Genomic DNA, 18,363 nt, shown 5'->3' with positions numbered 1-18,363 from the left:
ATGGATGAATGTAAAATACCCGTCGGAATTGGGTCTGTAATATTTTTTAAATGTTTTAAAGAAGTATCTAATGCTCACCAAGGCTTTTATTTAATCAAAATACAGTAAAACAGTTTTAAAATATTTAAAATAATACTATCTGTCTTCAATTTTAATATGTTTTAAATGCAGTTTATTCCTGCAAATTCTAAGTTGAATATTCAGCATCATTACTCAAGTCTTCAGTGTTACATGATCCTAAAGAAATCATTCTAATATGATGATTTGCTGGTCAAGAAACATTTCTTATTAATATCAATGTTAAAAAAAGTTGTGCTGCTTAATTTTTTTCTAAAAACCGTGATACATTTTTTTGGGGGGGAATTTCTTGATGAATAGAAAGTTCAAAATAACAGCATTCATTTGAAATAAACATCTTTACTGTTACTTTTGATCGATTTAATGTGTCCCTGCCGAATAAAAATAATAATTCCTTTCAACAAAAAAAAGTTTTGATATGTTAGTTAAGCTTTTGTCTCTTGTCTTATATACTGCTACATTTTTGAAGTTGCTCTTTGGTTTAAAGGGTTCTTGAGTTTGTTTGATTCGGGGTTTGGGGATTTATACAAAAGAAGGTCTTATATTAGTCAATCAAATGTTTTTGATTTTGATGCTATTTCATCCACAGAAAAATGTCTTGCACAGATAAAGTCTTTGCGATATTAAACAGACCATCATGAGTTTGCTGTGTGCTACTGGAATTACCCCCGCTCTCTTCCTCCTTTTGTTTATTGTCAGTAGAATTTTAGAAGCGCTCGAGCAGTGGGCCAGCTTGTGTTGTGATTGGGTTCTGCTGATTACAAGAAGATCTGGAAGTGATTCCACAGTTGATTATGTGGTCAGCGAACAAAGACGCTCTTTCTGAATCGCATCCGAGCAATATCGCTTGCACACAGGACAGAGCACCTGTTAAAGAGCACCGGAGTAGAAATAACAGACATCTACGGTTTAGAGTGGAGACAACTCAGGCTGTAGTTGACCTGAAAGAGAAGACTGATCAGAGATTAAGAGTTTAAGCTAATAAAAACACATACTGTTGCATTATGAAGTACATTGCCATTGCAGTAGTCCTTTTATTAATAATATGATATAATTAATACTTTAATTCACCAAGGACACCTTAAATTGATCAAAAATAACAAGAAAGCTGTATTCATAAAAGTGTCCTGAAGCAAATCAGCATATTGGAATGATTTCTAAAGAATCATGTGACACTGAAGACTGGAGTAATGATGCTGAAAATTCAGCTTCACATCTCAGAAATAAATTCTATTTTAAAATACATTCACATAGAAAAGTTATTTTAAATTGAAATAATATTTCATAAAATATTAAATATTACTGTCCTCGTTGAACAAGAAACTGCTTTGACACAAGTGCAGCCAATCAGAAAATAGCAGATGTTATATTTTAATTACATGTTGAGCAGTCACTTTTTTTCTACCCTAATGTGGTATAATAGTAGCCTGACTTCGTCATACTCATATTCAAGAGAGAATATGAGTCTGAAACTCCTCCATTGGGCTTTGATTATGAGGCGTGTCGTAACCGAACCAGGAAAAAAAAAAACCCTCTGCACTCAATTGGATAGTCAGTAGACCTACAACCAATCAGAGCAACGCAGTAAGTCAACTCCTTTGCATAGCGCAGTTTTCAAATACAGAACGTAGCCTAACTTTATTTATTTTAGAAGTTAAATAACGAGTGTTGCTTCTTTTACTTACTTCTCCATGAGTGCCACCAAAGGAGAAACCACAACGACCACAGGCTTTTCATTACGCCCCATCTTCTTAACGACCGTCAGAGCCAGCTGATAAGTTAACCTTTTCCTGAATCATGTATGAAGGACGGCAAAAATATCTTTCCGATCGACAAATTCCTTGATTGCAGTTCTCCATTTGTCTATTAAAATGAATGCGCTGTCGTTTTATTTTACAAAAGACGCGACAGAGGAATCTATACATCTCAATTCTCCAGCTGCAGTCATCTTTGACAAGCGCTCTTTGATAACGTGATGATTACGTCCCTGCAGATCATCTGTCCATCATCGTATAAAGCCCGCCCTGGCATTTTGATTGGCCCGTTCATTTTTTTTTTGCCAGATCATAATTACTCCTCAATGGATCGAGTCCAGACCGAACTTCCCGACCAAAAAATATTGTGGGCGGAGTTCAGGCTGTTCAGACTTGGGTTCTTCTCTACAACTTGCCTTCAGTGGATCTTTTACAGAAAACTTGAACTACTATGAACCCAGCAGTTGCCCTCCTGTGTTTACGCAAGGGGAATTGTCACTTGGTGGGCTTTAATTGTCCAGGATTTTGTAAACTCTCTCTCCTGGTGGACTTTAATGATGTGGCCCTCAAGGACATATTTAGGGTGAGTCTTAATGAGCCCATTCACTCCCAGCTTCCTGGGGGGAAAATCCACTGGTCCTTGGCCCAATAAATCAACTGTATTGTGGAAGAGGAACCCCACAATTCCACAGTACCCGCCAAGCCCGAGCCACTTCACGTTATGCCTGCCAAGCCTGAGCCACTTCACGTCATGCCTGCCAAGCCTGAGTCTCTTCACGTATGCCTGCCAAGACTGAGTCTCTTCACATAATGCCTGGCAAGCCTGAGTCTCTTCACGCCTGCCCAGCCATAGACTGTTAAGGTGTCCCTTGATAGGGGACCGCTTCGCGTCGTGCCTAACAACGCCCTTCAGCCGTTACTTATTCACGATACAGCACAGCCTCTCGTACCTTATTGCTTTTATAAAATAGTGCCACACAATATTAAAGTAAAAAACAATGTATTAGTGCAACTTTCATGATGTAAAATCACTAAAAGCCTTCCTTCCGCTAGAAAAAATAGTCCCTGACTGTGAACAGCAACAACGTTCCAATGTGTAAATTGCATGAAAGCTCAAATAAAAACAACAAAGAACCGCAGTGTTGCGCAGCGATCAATAGAACCGTTGGGGGAAGCGGTCATAGCCGTGTTTTTTCGGGAATAAAGCACAGCACTTGACCAATCAGAATCCGTTTTATAAAACTCTTTATAACTTGGAATTGGAACTTGGATCAACAAACGCAAATACATAACATAATCAGTCATTCTGTCTACATTGGATGAAGAATGACGTGACACGACACAACAAATTCCAGACAGTACACTGAAGCCCTGTTCCTTTTCTGACGTACTTCAAGCATTCGCTAGCCTGGGAAACCCCAGACAACTTCTGGCAAATTTAGATTTGCTCTGAAAGTTAGTCTGGCAAAGAGCTCATTCAAGCCCATTTCCAATCCGCCGAAATCGAGGCACCAATCAGAAACGTTGGGGCGGGCTTTACAGGATGACGACAGCGCTGGGATTTTGAAGCAGATTTTGTAGCCTACATTACAAAGATGGATGCCGCCATCGAACATCACTCGTTCGAATCAGCTATCGCGTCTTTTTTAAGCGATTTTGAACGTTTCCTTTTTGTTAAAAACCGAGCAAAGAACAACACTCTCCGCCGGGCACCACTCTGCATACGTCATCTCCTTCATCGCTCTGATTGGTTTTAAGTCTGCCCGCGACGTCCGTCGGTGACGCCCCTCTGGAAATGATTTGTCTATGACGCTTTGCCAGACCATAACTCAGTTACAACTGAGAATGGTCTGGTTTTAACCAGGCTAAGCATTCGCGCTAATTCCGAACAAATGGATTTGCAATGATCACTTTTGTCACGTCCAGTGTAGACTAGCTGTTTTTGTGCGACACGACAACGATCACATTCGGTGTAGACACAGTGTTACTTTAAAAAAAAAATTTGTATGCTGGATCAAGTGCATACTATGCAGTATTCTCTAAATATTTACTAGTATTCCATTCTCAATCCTTTTGCTCAAGGGCAGGATGATTGAAGAAAAATATTCTCTAATAAGATCTTAATAACAGTCTGGTTGCATCTTCCCTCCATCCCTCAGAGTGATGTGAACCTTTTCTGTTTAGGGTGACTGCCGCTCTTCTGAATGGAATTAATCATCTGAAATATGATAGGCTAATGCTTTTAGGCTGAGGTAATAGGACATTTAGAAAGTCAATATCCTGTTGTCCTTTTCTCTGTATTTCTGTCTCTAAACATCCTTTTCGCAAAACACATTGCTGCATATTTCATACAGCTGTAGCTGGATTCATGTTTTTTTGTTGCCATTAGAGACATGCACATCTTCTAGCTTGACAATGTTGTTGTTATTACCTGACTGGCAATCTTAAGTGAAAAATATTTCACAATAGAAAATAAGACTTTATGTCAAGGAAATTTAGATTTTGATATGCCGTAGCATGCATTCATTTTATGTTCTCGAAAAGCAGCAAACAAAGAATCTCATGAACGATTGGGGAAAATGATCAGGAGCAGGTCTAAAAATAATTTCTATAGGGATAAATGGGTGTTTCCTTTCCTCTTGATACAAAAGACGGAGAAGCTGTACCAAAAAGAAGAACAATGACTTTGTAACATATCTGATTTTGTTGTTTTGTGTTTGTTCAACAGGAACTGTGAGGGCAGAAACATCCGCTACAGAACATGCAGCAACACAGTAAGTCAGTACGATATGTTATGAGGCTCATCAGGAGTCTCCATCTGCAGAAGTGCAACAAATTTATATAGAATTGAAATGCCTGTCGTCCATAAATTTATACAGATGCCCCATGCCTTGCGTGTTTGTTTATTAGATATTTGGCGTAATTTAGTCATTCTTTCTGTTACCAACATTATCCATTTTAGTGGAATTCCACAGATTTTTGCTGAAACACTACAAGTTTTTAGGATTTAACCTTTCATAAATTCATGTTTACTCAATTTGGCAGTGTACTTTAAACGTTTTACAGTCTACACTATAGCAACACTATGTGTTCACTTGCAAATGCACTTAAATATAGTTTTCCCTCCAACCTATTTCCTATTTCATGTCCCTTTTGTGGCTGGGATGTCCAAACTCAGTCCTGGAGGGCCTCTCTCCTGCAGAGTTTAGCTTGCCTCAACACAACTGCCTGGAAGTTTCTTTTATGCCTAGTAAGACCTTGATTAGCTGGTTAAGGAGTCTTTAATTGGAGTTGGAGATAAACTTTGCAGGACAGTGGCCCTCCAGGAGAAGGAATGGACACCCCTGCTTTAAGGGCTCCCTAAGAGAAGTGAGGGAGGAATAGAAATTATTTTATAAGATTGTATTATGCATGACCAGTATAGAGTGATTCGTCAACAAATCACTTTATTGATTCTTTGATGAATCGTTCAAATGAGTCACAAATCAATCTTAAACTCATTAGATTAACATCTCAAAAATAATTTTAAAAAATAAATGTCAATGGAATTGTTATTAACAAGAGTTGTTTAGTGGTATCAGAACCAGAATTGTGCTTTATGCTTCAGACAATACTGCTCGACAAACTCATTTTGAGAGCTGTTAGATGCCCATGTGTTTCAAGGACCATTTTCATCAAAAGCAAGTGTTTTTCTACCATTGAAGTGGTTTCATCTGAAACCACATTCCTCCTTCACCCACAATTCCAATCAGAGCCATCTGGGAAAGATTCCCAGCATAACATTTATTCAATTTCCATCAAAACAGTGAGAACTGATGCTTGGTCTTCCCTGTCAGGCTTCATGATTGCCATTGATGAGATTTGTTGTTGAATTGTTCTTTTCATTTCCATTACTGATCCTGACATTTGTGATCACTCTATCCGATTGAGACGTTTCAATTATGGGCACCACTGATGGGGGTTTCTGAGCCGATCGAATGATTAAATGAGTTCAAAGTCCCAAGCTATAGAGGAAGAATTGTGGTTTTCTTCAGTGCACAGGAGATGACATAGGAAATATTGTTTTTCAAAACACGGTGGTTTGCCACAGTTCAATTACACTGTCTCCATTCATTAATGCACCCGGTCATCTGCATACGCTTTATGAAGTTACGCATAAGGTCACGATTTTATCTTGCCACATAGAAAATAATATTTCCTGTGTCATTTTCAGGCTAGCTGTTACTGTTGGGTCTTTTAAATGTCAGTGTTATTATATTATGATTTGAAAGATGTAAAAAACATCTGAAAGCTGCCAAATTTTCATTTTCCAATCAGGACTGTCCTCTAGAGTCAGGTGACTTCAGGGCTCAACAATGCTCCGCCCACAATGACATCAAGTACCAGGGACAAACCTACGAGTGGATACCTGTGACGTACGACCCTATTTCTCCCTGCACCCTCCGATGTCAGGCCCGGGGGAAAAGCCTGGTGGTGGAACTGGCGCCCAAAGTGTTGGACGGCACTCGGTGTAAAGCGGACTCTCTGGATATGTGTATCAGTGGGATCTGTCAGGTAACCGTTACTGTATTAACTTAGCTACGGAAGCTGCCAGTGATGCTCCCTTCGAGTTTGAAATATCAGAGCATTACATCATAAGAGTTGCCACTAGGGGCACTATAGCGAGCATTAGATGTTTACTATGCTCAGTTGTCTATTTAAAGGGATAGTTCACACAAAATGTCGCTCCAAACACAAGACTTTGGTTAATCTTCGAAACACAAATGAAGATATTTTTCATGAAACCAAAGAGGTTTCTGTCACTCTTTTGAAATTCCTGGTAACTAAAAAGATCCTAAAAGGTCATAAAGGCATTGCAAAATGAATCCATATTTATCAGGCAGTTTAATCCAAGTCTTGTTGAAGTATATGATGAATAGATTTAATTTATGATTTTATTTATGTCTAAACTATGATCTACACACATACAAATTGAACATCACATATGGTAAACACTAGGGGTGTAACTGTAAATGATGGTTTGGTATGTATACTTCCGTTTTGAAGTCACAGTTTGTTATGTTTTCAGCACAGAGCAAAGCATGGATTTTTATTAAAGGACAAGTTCGGTATTTTACAATTAAAGCCCTGTTTTAAAATCGTTTCTGATGAAATAGAATGGTTAAGATTGTTTTTTAGAAAGATGCTGCTGTCCGGAGAATTTTCAGTTTCTGTGGTTGCACCCCCACACCTCTACAATGGTAGCATAGGTGCACAGGAACAATCCTTCATAAAACACATAAAACTTTAGTTTACAAAGACGTGAAACTCACCGAGTGGTCTGGGGTGTTAACTGATATGCTCACACAAAAATCGCTGCAAAAGATGCTTTCCAACAGGTTTTATCGTAGTTTTTGTACAACTCCATTGACTTGTATCGTATGTTCTGTGATGTATGGTATTACTCCGCCACTGGAAACGGAAATGGGGTTGTTTGTATTCTTTCTGTAGTCTTATGCAGTCACGGTATCGTAGGCTACACTATACAAGTGGTTTGCTTGCAATTGGCAAAGGTGCATTATCGCCACCAACTGGGCTGGAGTGTCGATAATTCAAGCTCTCAACGGAAGAATGTACGGTTGTGAGTTGTTCGGAAAAATAGGTCTACAGTTTTACAATAAATGGTAAAACACCTGTTGGAAAGCATCTTTTGCAGCGATTTTTGTGTGAGCATATTAGTGAACACCCCAGACCACTCGGTGAGTTTCACGTCTTTGTGAACAGAAACCGAAAATTCTCGGGACAGCAGCATTTGTCTTAAAAAACAATCTTAACCATTCTATTTCATCAGAAACGATCTTAAAACAGGGCTTTAATTGTAAAATACCGAACTTGTCCTTTAAACTGTAGTTTACTGAACTACTGTATGTTATGTGCTCTGCGTATGTATTTATATGTGAACAAAAGCTACAAATAAATCTGTTCAACAATTTCGTTACAAGACTTGAAGTAAACCACTCGATTCATAAGGATTAATTTGAACCTTTTCCATTGTTTATGTGCTTAGTTTTGGCTGTTTTTGTACTTTGTTTCTGGCTTGGATTTGTGAGAAGTTGTAAAAACGACTGTCTAGCGGAACTAGGTGCTTACCAGGTGCACTTGAACGAAGTATGAGATGGCAAAACTCCCAGAAAACCAAAAGTTCTGTTAAAAACTGAAATCCGAAAATGTTATTTATGCATAAGCCTACTTAAGTGAGCATTTACAGCGCTTAAGTTAAGACCTCTGTCCTTTAAAGTACAGTCTAGGCTTTTTGATGAGGTGAAAAACGTTCTTCAGAAGCCAAAGTCACTCAGTATTTACGAGGGAGAATTCTTGACCTTTTCAGCTCTGTTCTGACATGCATTACAGTAATATTAGCACAATGAGAATAAGCTTTACAGTTTTATCCATTTCTTTTCCTGAATATATTTGGATCAGATCTCCATCCACTGGAGTTACCAAACCATCTGCTTCTGCCATAGTATCAGTCTTTTTTATTGCGTGTCCAAAAGCTTAATGTTATTGTTTGGTGGGACTGACGCCAACAGGTTTTCCATTCTGGATGTTTCTGACTGCGCAGTTCACATTTCCTAAAAAAATAATAATAATAATAAAAAACTGCAGCTAAAGTGAAAAGATAATGAAATAATGACCATAAACATAGGAAAACCGTCTCTCTTTTTCACTGTTACGTTTGTGTGGATTTGGCGTATATTTAGGTCACGATTCTGCCAGAATTGACCTCAGTTCTGTGTCCTTGTGTGAGCAAAAGAGAGAAACAGGCCGAATCGACAGAAAGACAGGCATTGAGTTTCCATTTGACCATGGCTCCAATTTAGGAAGTTAAAACGCAGGATTTCCAAAAAGAAGTTGCTTGGAAACTACTGTACGGTAATTACTTTGGTTGAAAGCTTGCATACATATTAGACTTGATTTAGCACTAATTTAGCATTCATTTCACAAATAACTTTCTAGGTCACCTAGTGCTTAAATAACTTTGCAGTGTTTTTAAGTCAGCTTGGCTATGTTTGATCTGCTCAAAGAAATAGTTCACCCAAATATAGAAATTGTGACTTTCGTTCCGGGTATTTATAGGAACTTGCCACCAGGGCGGTCCTCCTGGAACTAAACATTTTCCTGGTTGCATTCACACGGCCTGTAGGAACTCTTAAGCAACATAAGCCGTCACTTATATCCTGCCACTCTGGTTAGGTTATTGTGTGGGACTTTTATTTTGACAGTGTGGTGGAGTTTTACTTTGATCGGTACACCAGAGCTTGAGCACACAGTGGTCCTATTCTCCATATACATTCGTTTATGATTTGTTTAACTGTCCTATCTAATATGTTATTAGATTGAACTGTTAAAGGGGTAGTTGATTATGATTTCACTTTTCTAACTTTAGTTAGTGTGTAATGTTGCTGTTTGAGCATAAAATACATCTGGAAAGTTACGATGCTCAAAGTTCAAAGCAAAGGGAGATATTTTTTTTTTTACAGTAATTGCTTTTTAAGGACTACAAAAAAACAACTGAGAGGGACTACACAAGCTTCATCCCGGGTTAGCGACATCACAAACCCTAAAATTTAATCAATGACTAGAAGATGGTTAACTCGGCTACATAAATTCATAAACTAACCTTTCATAAACATCCTGTTGCTTTCCTCAAGTTGCCACTCTGGTTTGAACATAAAAGACAGAACAGTTTCTTAAATTTTAGTGTGTGTCTCTGTGAGGTAATGGAGCTGCTAACAGACATGAGCTCTTGAAGCTCCGCCCTCTGTGCTGCTCATTTGGATTTAAAGGAACACACACAAAACAATGGGTTTTGCTCACCCTCAAAAAGGGACAATTTTAGCATGTTATACAAAAATATACGTGGGGCATTTTGAGCTAAAACTTCAGATACACACTCTGGGGACATCAGAGTCTTATTTTACATCTTGTAAAAAGGGGCATTATACCACCCCTTTAAACAAAGAAAGTGAGCAGTATACGAAATAGTATTGTAGCGTCGCTAGCTAAGCATAAATGCGCTGGTCCATCTATAACGGTTTTCCATGTTCATGGAATTATTGTGGAGTAAATATGGACTATAAACTGTGTGTTTTCACAGCTTTTTAAAAAATGGTAGTTCCTATGGGCTCTATGCACAGCGATATTTCTGGTGAAAGTCTAATGCTACGTTCACACCGGACGCTAATATCGCGTCAAATTCGCGTCTACCGCATCTAGTTTGACGCTTGACCACTTTGTGTTAATTCGCGTGTCAAATCTAAAGTTTGAAGTGAAATTTACGCACGTCTCGCGCGTCAAAATCGAAACCCCTTGGCGGCCATCTTTTTTTATGTTGATCGAGCATTCATTGGGAGATTCGCCGCACTGTATTTGCTCTGGAGAGCTAGAACAGCGACGTGGGGATCAACCAGTTTTCAGATTAAATTTAAATGTGTTTGTCTATTCCTCACACAAAGCTACAGTATTGTATAGGCTTTGGTAATACTTGCAATAAAGTGCACAGTCTTTTATGGAGCTGTTTTGGTCATTTGTTGAGCTCAGTCTCCATTCAAATTCAATTTTGTTTTGTAATTACAAGAACACCTTGAACATTCTACTAAACTTCATTTTCTGTTCCAAACACACACACACACACACAAAAAAAAGTCATACAAGTTTGGAACAGCCTGACGATAAGTAAACATTTTTGGACAAACTTTCTCACAGTTCTCTTAATGTTTTCTGTAGACTTTCAGCTTTTCATTTTGGCCAACGGCAAAGAAACACAATAAACTCAAGCCAAATCATATCCAATCATCAGAATTCAAAGCAGTACTGCATTGTTAACTGAATTCTAAAGTGTTAATGAAACATCCTTTGCGTTGCACATATTTTGACCTCAGCTCCTGTGAGTATTAGGTAAATTGGCGTAAATGAAGCTTGTCTGTTTATTTGTGCTTGTTTACCAGAGCTACCGAGTAAAGTCATGCTGTTTGCTGTCTCTGGCTGTTGCCCTGCAAGTGTAAACAGAATTTTGCATTAAAGCTGGGCAGCTTTTCTTGCACAGATGGCAAATTCTTTGCAGAACATCACTGTGAGTAGCACAGATTTCTTGGTAAATATTGAGGATTCTGGGAGCGAACTTGTGCACAAGGGATGAAATATTCAGAAAAATGATTTGGTGTTCTCTCATGTTTTATATGTTGGCTGTCCATGAATTTTGATGATGCTAGTTAGAGCTTAAACATTGTAGTTTGGAGTCGTGCACCGGCCAGCTTCTCGGTGCATTCATTTTATAGTCAGTTTCTGTTCTGTTATGGGGGAAGCATGAATTGTTGGTCCCGTAGACAAGTCAGAAATCAATTACCTTCTCTCAAAATAGTGTTTCAGCTCTGGGCATGAATGCTGTAGTGGATAATGAGGCTAATTTGGAGAGTAAGTCAAGTCTCAAGTCATTTTTTTGTGACTTGAGTGTAACTCGACTGCCATTCTTTGTCCTTTCTGTCCCATTTGGCCTTTTTCTGAGTGGTTCCTCTGTCATTTATTATAGGAAGTTGGCTGTGACCGACAACTGGGAAGCAATGCTAAAGAAGACAACTGTGGCGTGTGCGCTGGAGACGGTTCCACTTGCCGACTAGTCCGAGGCCAGGCGCTGCCCCACGTCTCACCTGAAGAACGTAGGTACACACATACAGAAGCACATTCTTCTTTGCTGGTTTTGTTTTTGGAGTATCGCTTTGTTTATTGATCTTAGTGACATTTGGACTGGGATTGGTTCTAAAGCTAGTGTTTGAGTTTTGAATTTGAATGCATTTTTGGTCATAAATTGTACAACGCATCTAGGGATGCACATTTCATCCATCCATCCATCCATCCATCCATCCATCCATCCGTCCATCCAAAATATTAAACAAATGAAATATTACTATTTTATAGGGGTGTAACTATATATCGTGCCACAATATATCGCAATACAACAATGCAACAGTTTTCAGATCCAATAGTTTTCAGAGTTTTAGTGTAAGTACTACATTGAACTACTATATATAATGTTGATTATAATGTATAATAATGCAATAATATGCACAAATATATGGAATATATTGCATATAATGCAATATTTGTGGGTCCTGATGATGCCAAATGTCTGATGTTTCCAGTAAAAAGTGCCCGACATTATTTAAATATATCTAGTCAGTGAAAGAGTGCAAGAATTTTCATCTAAAATAATTCTGTATTTTCAGCTGCAGAATCATGAATATTTTTATTATGGTGTCATCACTGTTTTTTGGTTACAAGCACCAAGTCCAAGCCTATTCATTTAAACCCACAACTTAATATCAAATTTAGCATTTTAATCAATAGTACATTTTTTCTTAACTTTTTACCACATGTCTTGGAGTATCGCAATAATATTGTATTGTGTGTTCAGTATCGTGATATGTATCGAATCGTGACATGAGGGTATCGTTACACCCCTACTATTTTAATATCCCTCTGCAAAATTAAACAAATTGATTATTTTATAAAAATATAGTAATAGTAGTAGTAATGATACTTTTTTATTATTATTATTATTATTTAGACATCCCTAAATAATAATATATATTTATGGCTGTCATAATTTCTTCATTTTCAACCACTGAATTATTAAGATTTTATTCTGGCAGAAAACGGCAGGGAGCCCTTAAAGCTTCTTTACAGTAGTTGTTTTTCGTTACAAAAGCTTTTCATTACAAGTTTGGTAAAATGGTTGGTGTATGTTGCATTCTTAAATACATATTTTAAGTGACCCAAACTCAGAGAAGATGAAGAGATGAGTTCATGTGGAGCAGCATTTACTCTGAACTGATCCAATCTGAGACACTGAAAATATCACTCTGAAACACACAGTGCATACTGTATACTGTAGTCATTTCCTTTAAAAATCACACTTAGCCATATATTGATTTTGTTTTTATTCCAATTAACCATGCAGCTCTACATGATTCTGAATGTTAGAATGAGTCATTGGACTATTTCCCCCCCTTTTTTGAAGTTTATTGCTGTATCAAATCAAATAATCTTAAAGGTTCAGAAACACCAAAGCCATAAACGGTTGTGTTTTAGGCAGTCTTACATTCCCTGTAGTCTTCGGTTAGTGCAAGCATTGGCAGCTTTATTAGCCTGCTTAATTTATGTGATTGCCAGCAGTCGGATTGTTTGCATTCTGGGACTGAAGATAGAGTTATTGATTCCCTTTAAAGCATGTGAGGGATTCTCAGTCCACTTGTCATAAATAACACACTTAATGCTGTGGCTTTTGCTTGTAAATAGCTAGTTGTCATTTCTTTAAGATTATTACCCAAATACTCAGTTTGTGTTTCTGTCTGCCGGGCAAGTATTTGTTTTTTAGGCATGACGCCATTGCTGAAATCATGTCTGTTTAAAAATATCAAATAACCTAACTGTTTTATGTAACAACCACACCCCAAATTAATTAAGACAGCTATTTTTTTTCTTTCTGCACGCTGCACGGCTTGAATGTTGCCTTTAAAACATGCCAGCCTGAGGAGCACAAGGCTATTTCTGTGGCACTTTACAGTGTTCTTGCCTTGAGTTTTATATTGTTTTTGGTAAGACTCTGCAGTGTCTTGTGTTCGATGGCTGCCGAGGATTTTTCCTCATCCAAAAATTCCTTTGTCTTACAGCAGTGTGCTCAAACGGCTCTGATCACGGCTCCTTTCCAAAACTTAAAACGCTGCGTAAGCTGCATTTTTAGGCAAGTACACTCCCCACGCAAAGGCTGTTCCAAAGCGTAGGTAGCATGACTGTCTTCGAAGAGACCTTTGGCAGCATCACATGTATCTTTTTAGGAAAAATGCGTTGCGAGATGGATGACACGAGACAAGTTAATTAAACATATACATTACTGTTCAAAACTTTACATTTTTTATGTTTTTGAAAGAAATCTTTTATATGCACACCAAGGCTGCGTTTGTTTGATTTAAAAAATATAGTAAAAACAGATCCATTGTGAAATAATATCACATTTTGAAATATCTGTTGTAAAATATATTCCTTTGATGGCTGAATTTTCATTTTCATTCGACTGTATTTGAAAACCAACGGACTCTGTCTCGACTCGGACTCGACCCTTCAAAGACCCGGTCTTGACTCGGACTCGACTGTATTTGAAAACCAATGGATTCGATCTCGTCTCGGACTCGACCCTTCAAAGACTCGGTCTTGACTCGGACTCAATTGTATTTGAAAACCAACGGACTCGATTTCGTCTCGGACTCGACCCTTCAAAGACTCGGTCTTGACTCGGACTCGATTGTATTTGAAAACCAACGGACTCGATTTCGACTCGTACTCGACCCTTCAAAGACTCGGTCTTGACTCAGACTCGACCCTTCAAAGACTCGGTCTTGACCCGGACTCGACTGTATTTGAAAACCAACGGACTCGATTTCGACTTGGACTCGACCCTTCAAAGACTCGGACTCGACTGTATTTGAAAACCAACGAACTCGATTTCGACTCGGACTCGGACTCGACCCTTCAAAGACTCGGTCTTGACTCGGACTCGACTGTATTTGAAAACCAATGGATTCGATCTCGACTCGGACTCGACCCTTCAAAGACTCGGTCTTGACTCGGACTTGACTGTATTTGAAAACCAATGGACTCGATTTCGACTCGGACTCGACCCTTCAAAGACCCGGTCTTGACTCGGACTCGACTGTATTTGAAAACCAATGGACTCGATCTCGACTCGGACTCGACCCTTCAAAGACTCGGTCTTGACTCGGACTTGACTGTATTTGAAAACCAATGGACTCGATTTCAACTCGGACTTGACCCTTCAAAGACCCGGTCTTGACTCGGACTCGACTGTATTTGAAAACCAATGGACTCCATCTCGACTCGGACTCGACCCTTCAAAGACTCGGTCTTGACTCGGACTTGACTGTATTTGAAAACCAATGGACTTGATTTCAACTTGGACTTGACCCTTTAAAGACTCGGTCTTGACTCGGACTCGACTGTATTGACTGTAAAAAAAATCTCGAGTCCTTCTCCTCCCACTGTGGTCCGAGTCCGAGTCAAGACCGAGTATTTGAAGGGTCGAGTCGAGTCAAGACCGAGTCTTTGAAGGAACAAGTCCGAGACGAGTCTGAGAAAGCAGAAATCTCTGTACTACATCACTACTGCACACACAAAACTTCATCGAGTACCAAATTTGTGCCTTTTTGCACTTGTATATTTAAATTGGCAAGGCTTAAAAACACTTTCTTGACAATGCAAGTTTCATTTTGTTTTGTCGAGAATTACATTTTTTTCTACAGATAAATTGGATTATGCAACAGACATTTTACAACTCAGTGCCTTCATGCAGTTACAGTAATTAATCAAAACCATCAGTATCTGCCTTTTCCATGCTATATAACCAAAATGCTGATGGCTGTAAATTCATAATAAATAAATATCTATCATCTCTAATTTTGAGTTGCGTCATAGATCATTCCAAATAGGTTTTATTTCGGTTGATGCTGCCTGAGAAAGCGTTCTGACTGTAGGAAATAGAAAGCAATGCAGCTTACTTGGAACAGAACCTGAGTGACTGGAACTTTTCTCCTAACCAAGACATTTTCACACAATCATGCTATTCATTTTCAAAGCCTGTTAAACCAAAAACGAGGTAATTCGATCCAAACAAGTTATGCATTCTTTAATAAAAGCCGTCTCACTAATAATTCACATGCGTGGCACTGACACGTAGGCTTCTCGTTAGTCGTAGAGCCGTCATGAGGTCTCCAGATGGAAGTCCGGTGATCGGATAGGTCATTCCCCAAAAGACTTCAATCCGGGCTGGATGACTGTCAGGATTCCAGAGCGTCACATGGATCTGTTAATATTAAAATGCAATAAAGCTGCTAATGAGCCTCTGGCTCTTATAATTCATTCCTTTTACTCGGCAGTGGCTCATTTCTGCATTTTTTTTAAAGGAGAGCGATAGAAACACAGATGCATTGTGGGAACGCTTGTGTGATTTTTAATTTCACTTGCGGGTCGATGCATCTTTGTGGAGCAGTTAGCCACATTAGATTACTTTTTTCTCCATCGTTTTAAACAAATTTGAAGTCACACTTGCACGGTTGGGTTATTTTTAAAGCGAGGGCAATTACGTCTTGGGTTTTTTTTTATTGGTATTTTTGAAACGCAGCATTGTTTGGGCATTTTTTACCCTGTTTACAACTGACTGGTGTCTGAAACTTTTTTCATTATAGCAATAAATTCCAGTACTTTCTATATATGTTTCCAAAAGTAAATATTTTGGGGCTCCCATGATGTTGGCGCATTTCCAAGCCCTGTAATTGCTGGATGCGGTGAGCATTGCCGAGCGAAGGGAAAAACACCTCTTTGCCTACATCAATTCCTGCTAATGCAATAAACGGCATTAGCACTTTGCATCTACACAGGCCACTCACTTTATATTTGACCCTAAAGTGTCTCAGTTAAAGAAGTTATTAAGGAAGCTACTTTAAAGGCTGTAGCTTGTCAGGCTACAAGCTAAGGGTGTTTGCTGTTGAAACCAGGGACACTTTAAAAAAAAAAAAAAAAAAGTAAAGACACACACTTATTTGTCTATAAATCTCCAAGGGCTATAATACATGCATAACATTTTGTTTTATTTTTTATTTTTCTTCAAAATCATGAACATTCCCATATAGGAAACAGGAAATAGCTGATTCCTTGGCCTTTTTTGTTGCTAATTTCATAGCAAGCATGTTATGAATTTATAATTTATAGGTAATAATTCATCTCTTTTATCATGCATTTTCATTTTTTAAAAATTTCCTCAAGCCATGATTATCCATTTTGTCACTTGAGCAAGATCCCGGTTATATAAAATGGCTGATTTTTTTGCCTTGTTGTGGATCATTTGCATGTCATGGATTTAGCCATACAGTAGTATGCATGCTTAATTGAAAATTCCTTATGGAAATTAAGATATTAAGAAGTTATTGTAATGTGTCCATTGTGAAATTGGAACTTTTTTGCATATTTTATTTTTATAAAATTACAGCTTGATTGGAAATGAAGCACAATAAAAAAATACTCTGTGTGTGAGTGATATTTAGATTGATTTTTTTTATTGTTTTCTATACACATCTCATTTTTTATATCAAACATGCTCTTTAATAACCAACTTTATTGGGGGGAGAATGTTTGATGCCACAAATGAATGACAGTCATTATTTTTTTAAGATAAAAATTATAGTAACATAATATAATAATATATTTTTTTATCATGCATGATCATATTTTAAGACACCCCACCACCACCACTGAGCATGACGCTTGCGGGGAATTTTTTTTTTTTTTTTACAATTCTATTTATTTTTTTTATTTACTCATCCTTATGTTGTTCAAAACCAATTCCAAAAAAAATCTCCCTTTTTGTTCTACCACAGGTTTGGAAATACATGAGTGGGGTTACTAATGACATAATTTTCATTTCATGGGGGAACTATTCCTTTGCTCCAGGGGATTATCCCTGTAATAAGTCCATGTGTATAAAAAATCTAAATAAAGAATCAAAAAAGTAGTAGAGATGAGTAACTGGAGAGATTTCCTGTATTCGACCCCACTCTCTCCATTACCCCCATTACGCTTGCTTTTACAGAACGCTCTCAATCCAACCATAACTGAAAGCACTCAGGCTGCTCTCTGTTGTGGTTTTCTGTTTACTGAGCTGGAAATTGGTGGGTTTTCTTTTTTCAGCAGTACACTAAGAAGCCACAAATGTTTTTTTTTTTTATGGAGAGAGTTTGAACACATTACAGTAAGTGTGTCAGAGTTGCAGTGTCTGTGTGTTTGCAACTCATTTACTCTCAAATGTAATGACTGTATTTACGTGCACAATGGATACTGACATGAGCTGTGAGGGATGCTGTATTTCCGATCAGTGTTTGGAGTGAAACACTATTACTGCATATTCTGTATGTCATTCAACATTAGAATTTTGGGTGATCACATAAAAAAAGCTTGATGGAAATGGCAAAATGCGCGTAAATTCTAAAAATGAGCTCAAATCCTTTTTTATTCGATAAACTAGGGCTGGGCGATATGGCCAAAAACATTACCAATATAACATTTTTTTTCATATCAGTTGATATGATTTGACAATAAATGTCAAATCTTTATAAGTTCCTTTCAGGCAGATTTTTGCTCCTAAGTGAAAGCTGTATAAACCAGACCGTAATTTGTGGTTTTAAATTGCTCTTTATTGTCAGAACATGAAAAAAACTACACTTTTTAAAATTATTTGCACTTTTCCAGTCATTTTTTTTTAAGAAAACAAATATCTTAATTTACAAATGAATTTCGTAGTTTATGTCCTATCAGGTGATATTTTGTCTCTTGGAAATACACATTTTACAGTACACTAGCTTGAGTTTGGATGCAGATGCAAATTTATGTTCGTTAACAAAAACAGTAAAAATTTGAACAATCTCATTTT

General features: G+C 37.9%; 1 protein-coding gene across 2 annotated transcripts in view; it reads left to right on the top strand.

Annotated features, from left to right (window-relative positions):
• The window catches only part of adamtsl3 (ADAMTS like 3), a 165,272-nt gene that overhangs the window by 87,556 nt on the left and 59,353 nt on the right, over window positions 1–18,363 (top strand). For both annotated transcript variants that reach the window (XM_039659427.2, XM_039659425.2), the window contains exons 5-7: window positions 4,561–4,606; window positions 6,150–6,386; window positions 11,401–11,527. In XM_039659427.2, coding sequence (XP_039515361.2) covers window positions 4,561–4,606; window positions 6,150–6,386; window positions 11,401–11,527 — 410 coding nt within the window. The remainder of the gene's footprint in view (window positions 1–4,560; window positions 4,607–6,149; window positions 6,387–11,400; window positions 11,528–18,363) is intronic.

Source organism: Pimephales promelas, chromosome 1 (assembly GCF_988280905.1).
Source record: "Pimephales promelas chromosome 1, fPimPro1.hap1.1, whole genome shotgun sequence".
Lineage (NCBI taxonomy): Eukaryota > Metazoa > Chordata > Actinopteri > Cypriniformes > Leuciscidae > Pimephales > Pimephales promelas.
The sequence above is the reverse complement of the archived record's forward strand: the minus strand, read 5'-3'. Positions and strand labels throughout refer to the sequence as shown.